Source organism: Watersipora subatra, chromosome 9 (genome assembly GCF_963576615.1).
Source record: "Watersipora subatra chromosome 9, tzWatSuba1.1, whole genome shotgun sequence".
Lineage (NCBI taxonomy): Eukaryota > Metazoa > Bryozoa > Gymnolaemata > Cheilostomatida > Watersiporidae > Watersipora > Watersipora subatra.
In genome coordinates, this window is record NC_088716.1 from 43,411,717 (window position 1) to 43,419,361 (window position 7,645).

Below are 7,645 nucleotides of genomic sequence, written 5' to 3' on the forward strand. Positions count from 1 at the left end.
GAAAATGAGACTAGAAAGAAAACTGGAGGAAACACGTAAAGATCTAGCAAAGATGAATAACATCAAAGAAGGTAGGCGATTCATCACAAGAGAAATATAGCAAGGTTATTGGCTGAAGAAAAAAGGAATAGATCGAGTGATTGAGGAACTTAAACAGAGAGTAACATCCACAGCAGCAAATATTAAGAGATATTCTGACAGAGTGAATCAGTTTCATACAAACCCTCTATTTGAAACAGACCAGAAACGATTCTACCAAAGCCTAGAATGTAAACAACAGAAACAGATACCACCGCCTGAGCCCAATGCTGCTCTGGAGTTCTGGAGTAACATATGGGCACGGCCGCACACTCATAAAGAAGATGCCAAATGGATCAAGGAGGCTGAACATGACTACAAAGATTTAGAGAAACAAACTGATATGGAGATCAATGTTGTCAGATTAAAAAGAATCCTTGGAAGATAATCACCATGGAAAGCCGCTAGACCGGATGGAGTACAGGGCTACTGGGTCAAGAACTTCACAGCTTTTCACACAAGAATTGTGAATCAGATGAATGAGATTATCAAGAGAGGCACTCCGACATAATGGGTGACAACAGGAAGAACGGTGCTAATACCTAAGGATGCAAGCAAAGGCAACATACCATCAAACTATAGACTGATTACCTGCCTGCCAATAATGTACAAAGTACTGGCTGCAATGATCATGGACAGCATTTATGAACACCTGGAGAGAAATGAACTACTCCCATGGAAACAGAAGGGATGTGGGAGAAAAAGTCGAAGAACTAAAGATCAATTGATAATAGACAAGTGTGTTATGAAAGACAGTAAGGCAAGAAAACCCAACTTGGTGATGGGATGGATTGACTACAGAAAAGCGTATGATATGGTTCTCCACTCATGAATAATTAAAGTAATGGATATGTTAGGGATCTCCGAAAACATCAAGAGGTTCATGACAGCAGGTATGAAACAATGGAAAACAAAGCTAGAAAGTAGAGGGAGAGAACTAGGAAAAGGATCGATTAGCCGAGGTATCTTTCAGGGGGACAGTCTTTCTCCTTTGATGTTTGTGATGTCAATGATACTCCTCACAACTGTACTGCGCAAAGTTAAACAAGCATACCATCCCAAAAACAAATGTGCAGTTAACCATCTACTGTATATGGACGACCTGAAACTGTATGGGAAGAACAAGAATGAGATTGAGACACTGATACACAGTGAGAATCTTTAGCGATGATATCGGTATGGAGTTTGGATTAGATAAGAGCGCTACCATCACCATGATAAAAGAGAAATTAACTGGCAGAGGAAATATCATGCTACCAAATTAAACAGAAATTTATGAACTAGAAGATAATGAAAGCTACAAATATTCAGGAGTTATGGAGGCAGACGACATAAAGCAATCTGAAATGAAAGCTAAGATCAAGAAGGAATATATTCACAGGCTCATAAAAGTGCTGAAATCAAAGCTGACTGCTGGAAATCTCATTACCGCTATCAATACATGGGCTGTGTCTTTGTACAGACACGGAGCAGGGATTATTCAGTAGACGAAGGCTGAGTTACAGCAACTGGACAGAAGGACGCAGAAATGTATGACAATGCATAAAGGTCTTCATTCAAGATCTGATGTAGATAGGGTATATGTTGAAAGGGACCAAGGAGGAAGAGGATTAATGAGTGTTGAGGAAACTGTGAATCACGAAAGTCACAGTCTGAAAAGGTACACAGAAGGCAGCCCAGTCGAATTTATAAAAACAGCGGGTAAGATCATAAATACCAACAGTGAAGATGGAAGACAAGAATACAGAAACCATCAGAAAACTGAATGAAAGCAAAACTGGCATGATAAGCCAATGAACGAACAATATCTAAGACAGACAGAGGATCAAGCAGCAAAGGATACATGGCAATGGACGAAGAGGGGATGTCTCAAACGAGTGACTGAAAGCCTGATCATTGCTGCCCAGGATCAAGCATTAAGAACCAACTATAGGAAGGACAAGATAGAAAAGTCAACAAACGATCCGAAATGCAGATTGTGCGAGCAGAAAGATGAAACAGTGTCCCACATAGTCAGCGAATGCAGTAAGATCGCACAGACAGAATATCAAGGGTGGCATGACAAAGTGGAAAGTGCAGTGCACTGGAGTATATGCAAGAAACATGAGTTGCCTCACACAGAAAATGGTACGACCACTGTGCAGAAGCTGTATTGGAGAATAAGAAAGTGAAGCTGCTATGGGACTTCAACGTGCAGACAGACAAGGTTGCTAAAACTTGGAGACCAGACCTGATACTAATAAACAAAAAAATCAAACAGTGTCAGGTCATAGACATAGCAATATCTGGAGACACAAGGGTAGTACAGAAGAAAGATGAGGAGATTGCAATATACAAAGAGCTTGGGTTCAAGATAAACAGACAGTGGAAGGGGAAGACCGAAGCGATACCAATAGTAATTGGTGGGCTCGGAACAATATCAATGAGGCATATAGCATACTTGGCCGAGGTGGGAGTGAACATGTCTTTTGGGACTATACTGAATACAGCCATCTTAGGAACAGCTCACATTTTGAGGAAGGTCCTCTCTTATTGGAATTAAGGAAGATGTTGGATCCTGTGGCCTTTTGTTAAGACCCGGACTCAACACGGACTAAAACCAGTCACCTACCCCCACACGACTGTGAAGAAAAACTTACAATAATAGTAATAATAATAATAATAATACCTTGCTCCTTAAGGTCCCAGGGTACCTTTAGGCTTTGATGAGCAAGAATTGATTGTGAGTATAAAAATTATTAATATGTATCATCCCACGACCAAACAAGAACAAAGCGATTGGTTGGGAGATTTATGATAAATGCACAAGTGCACACAAATCCCGAAAATTATTCATCGACAATGAGACGAACCCTTGTATCAAAAGTTCATCAACAAATTTAACCATCGTTTTGTAAAGTCGTTAAAGTATAATAACGATACAAACACATACAAACCTATTTAAATATGTTACCAAGTTTTTGTAAACCGTCGGCATTATCTTAAAACTTACCCATCTTCTCAGATTATACACAAATAGACAAATTTATTTGGACGAACATCGTTATTAAAACTTGCTAAGCCTCACTTTTGTCAAAGTTAAGACCGGAAATTGAAAGGCCAAGCGACAGGGAATAGAACGATTAAGTTGTGCGCATTTCACACAAAAACCCGTGCACATTTCACTAGTCTATAGCATTGTCGAATTGCCGAAGGTTGCTGTAATTAACGTAGGAGTACTGAAAACGTTTCATTTTTGTCGATTTCAAAGTATCTGACATTTTAGACACATTTGAGAACTTTGGTATTCTAACTGATGTCCAACGTAGTGTAAGTAGAGGAAATGACGATGATATTTTTTTCTAACGATCCTTATGAGATTACGATATTTAATTATAAGTTTGGATATTCTTCTTGGTACTTCTTGATATTGTTAGCTATGACGTTTTGAAATGTAAACAAAATTGTGCATTGGTTTTTTATTATTACTGTATTACTATTACTAAATTTGGATATTCTTTTTGATACTTCTTTATATTGTTAGCTATGACGTTTTGAAATGTAAACAAAATAGTGCATTGGTTTTATATCATTACTATATTAATAATATTGGTTGTTCTAATAATATCTGTGCATTTTACTTCTATTATTGGCCAATATTGCATTTCTCAAACATCAGTACCCTTTGTTTTTTCCAGTATCACTTTGGTTGTGGGCTGTATGACAGTGAAATTTCTAGTAATATATATAATATTATACGTAATATATTACATATATTATGTATATTATCTCCAAAGTACCTTTGGAAAATAATGTTTTACAAACAGATATTACAAAAACTTAGATTTGACTAAACCAAAGTAAGACCACTGATCTTGCCTTTACTCCTATCTTCTAACACAGCTAGATGTTAATACAAGTACATGAGAACATATTTAGTAAATTTGTTTAAAAAATCTTTATTAAACGTAAGTTCTTTTTTTCAAATCTAATTCCAAATAACTCTTGCATTTTTCCAAACAATATTGAACAACAATGAAATCAAACCACGACAAATAAAATTTGCTCAAAAATTCCAATCACCGGTGATGTTAGCTTTTGTTAAAATATCTAAAATAAAAGCACATTCAGCATAAAAGGTCGCAGGGTGACTGTCACTATAAAAAGAATGTTAAAAAAGTTAATCGCTTCATATAAAAAGACAACCATAGAAGAGAGAGATGAAAGTGTTTCCATTCAGCTTCACTGTTTATTCTTTCTACTAAAATTAACTCGTTCTGTTTCTCCTCTAGTTATTATACCTTGCAAGGGTCAAGGTCTAAAGCGTTTTAAGAAACAAACAAGGCTTGTGGGTTCTAATCATTAAAATTTCACTCTGACAGTTCGTCTCATTAAAACCTTCTGGCTGTGTCGACTGATTTTCAAATGATTCATTAAATTCCTATACCAATAGCATGGGTTGTGTCTAAACAGTCATCCAATTTAACCTTCACTTGTGAGTACACTCAAACCTTTACTTATGAGTACAGGCATACCTCTACTTACGAGTACAGTCAAACCTCTGCTTATGAGTACAGTCAAACCTTCCCTTACGAGTACAGTCAAAATTCTACTTATGAGTACAGTCAAACCTCTACTTACGAGTACAGTCAAACCTCTGCTTATGAGTACAGTCAAACCTCTACTTACGAGTACAGTCGAACCTCTGCTTATCAGTACAGTCAAACCTCTACTTACGAGTACACTCAAACCTCGGTTTATGAGTACAATCAAAATTCTACTTATGAGTACAGTCAAACCTCTACTTACGAGTACAGTCAAACCTCTGCTTATGAGTACAGTCAAAATTCTACTTACGAGTACAGTCGAACCTCTACTTATCAGTACAGTCAAACATCTACTTACGAGTACACTCAAACCTCGGTTTATGAGTACAATCAAAATTCTACTTATGAGTACAGTCAAACCTCTACTTACGAGTACAGTCAAACCTCTGCTTATGAGTACAGTCAAAATTCTACTTATGAGTACAGTCAAACCTCTAATTACGAGTGCAGTCAAACCTCTGTTTATGAGTACAGTCAAAATTCTACTTATGAGTACAGTCAAACATCTCCTTACGAGTACAGTCAAACCTCTGCTTATGAGTACAGTCAAAATTCTACTTACGAGTACAGTCGAACCTCTGCTTATCAGTACAGTCAAACATCTACTTACGAGTACACTCAAACCTCGGTTTATGAGTACAATCAAAATTCTACTTATGAGTACAGTCAAACCTCTACTTACGAGTACAGTCAAACCTCTGCTTATGAGTACAGTCAAACCTTCCCTTACGAGTACAGTCAAAATTCTACTTATGAGTACAGTCAAACCTCTACTTACAAGTACAGTCAAACCTCTGCTTATGAGTACAGTCAAACCTCTACTTACGAGTACACTCAAACCTCGGTTTATGAGTACAATCAAAATTCTACTTATGAGTACAGTCAAACCTCTACTTACGAGTACAGTCAAACCTCTGCTTATGAGTACAGTCAAAATTCTACTTACGAGTACAGTCGAACCTCTGCTTATCAGTACAGTCAAACATCTACTTACGAGTACACTCAAACCTCGGTTTATGAGTACAATCAAAATTCTACTTATGAGTACAGTCAAACCTCTACTTACGAGTACAGTCAAACCTCTGCTTATGAGTACAGTCAAAATTCTACTTATGAGTACAGTCAAACCTCTAATTACGAGTGCAGTCAAACCTCTGTTTATGAGTACAGTCAAAATTCTACTTATGAGTACAGTCAAACATCTCCTTACGAGTACAGTCAAACCTCCTCTTATGAGTACAGTCAAAATTCTACTTATGAGTACAGTCAAACCTCTACTTACGAGTACAGTCAAACCTCTGTTTATGAGTACAGTCGAAACTCCACTTATGAGTGCAGTCTAACCTCTACTTTCAAGTACAGAAGTTCCCCTATTTACGAACATTTGAGTTACGAACAACGGTACATACGAACAGGTCTGCGCGTATGTCCACCACTAATACTGACGCTATTAGCAATGGTATTACTGACGTATTAGCGGTAGAAAGAGGCACTACTCGGAAGCACCACCCAGCATCCACCTTTCTCTGCCAAGTCCGTTACAGTGCATAAGTGCGTAAACGTATCTTCAGTGAGCAAAGAACTTTTTTATTTTTGCTATACGTATTGTAAAGGAATTTGCCAGCCTTTGCTTGGCACGATCTAAACTAATAAATAAAGAGAAGAGAGTGCGTGTAGTTTCTCTCAGCTTTTTATTAACGAAGGAAATTTCAATAGCTGAGGAGCGTACAGCTATCTCCTCTGCTCAACTAAGTGAGCGCCTCCTCTGATACAATAATTTCAACCGTTCCGGCGAACGATAAGAACATCGGCTAAGAAGGTGAATAAATAGGATCGCTATTGCGTTGGTATGCCAACAATATAAGTAACGATAAGTGATAGCATAACGATTAAAACAACAATATAATAAAAAGGACAACACATACAACAAATAAGAAATGCAACGTCATGGCCCGGCGTCCACCACAATATTCTCTCAATTTTATTTTTAAAAATTTTCAGTACAAACCAATACAGGTTACTTATACAAGACTTAGACATACTTATATAAATCTTCAATATACTTATATAGGCTTTAAACATAAATTATAATACAAAATATAGCACTGAAGCAACTTACGAACAAATTCACCTTATGAACGGTCGTTCGGAACGTAACTCATTCGTAGGTTGGGGAGCGTCTGTACTATCAAACCTTTACATATGAGTAGTCAAACCGCTACTGATAAGTACAGTTAAACCTCTACCTACAAGTGCAGGCAGTGTTCTACTTATGAGTACAATCAAACCTCGATTTACAAGTACAGTCTAACCTCTAAGTGTAAGTACAGTCAAACCTCTACTTATGAGTCTAGTCAAACCTCTACTTACAAGTCTTTCGACAAACCTGTTAAAATTTGAGCAAGTATTTGCTTGACATTAAAAGTAAATTTCCACATGTGATGCCTGATTTTCTCAAAGCATTACAGTTCTGCAAGTAGAACTTAAAACACCAAAACTTTAAATAAAATAAAAAATTGTATAGGTAATTTTAGTTATCCTTAATGTAAATTAAAGTAATTTAGAATAAGTTAAGTTATACATTTATAGCAATCTACCCCTGCGTCTACACATTACTTAGCTTACAATTTCAAATATGTTTCTATAATATATTTGTTTTAATGTTGTATGTAATTACTTGGAGTATTTATTAAAGCTCTTCAGAGCTGGAATGAATTAAAACAATGATAGCGTATGCTTATAATATATTGTTTCAATATCTTTGTTTCAAGATGTGACTACTTTTAAGAGTGAAGCAAATATCTGAACAGATTAACCTCATATGTCTATGTTTGACAAAACAGAGCTTGAGTTTGAAAGAACTCACTTTCCATGGCCTTTGGCTCGGCCTTCGGTGATGGGTTAACCTTAGGCAATGCAACAGACATGTCCTTGGAGGATGACCTTCAAGTAGAGACAGCAGGAGTTATAATGTTCCTATG

General features: G+C 36.9%; 1 protein-coding gene across 1 annotated transcript; it reads left to right on the forward strand.

Annotated features, from left to right (window-relative positions):
• Positions 1–1,616: 1,616 nt before the first annotated feature.
• LOC137405103 (ice nucleation protein-like) lies at positions 1,617–6,141 on the forward strand. The gene is made up of 3 exons (XM_068091328.1): positions 1,617–1,738; positions 2,200–2,599; positions 4,531–6,141. The coding sequence occupies exons 1-3, from the start codon at positions 1,617–1,619 to the stop codon at positions 6,139–6,141; spliced, it is 2,133 nt and encodes a 710-aa protein (XP_067947429.1).
• Positions 6,142–7,645: the final 1,504 nt, after the last annotated feature.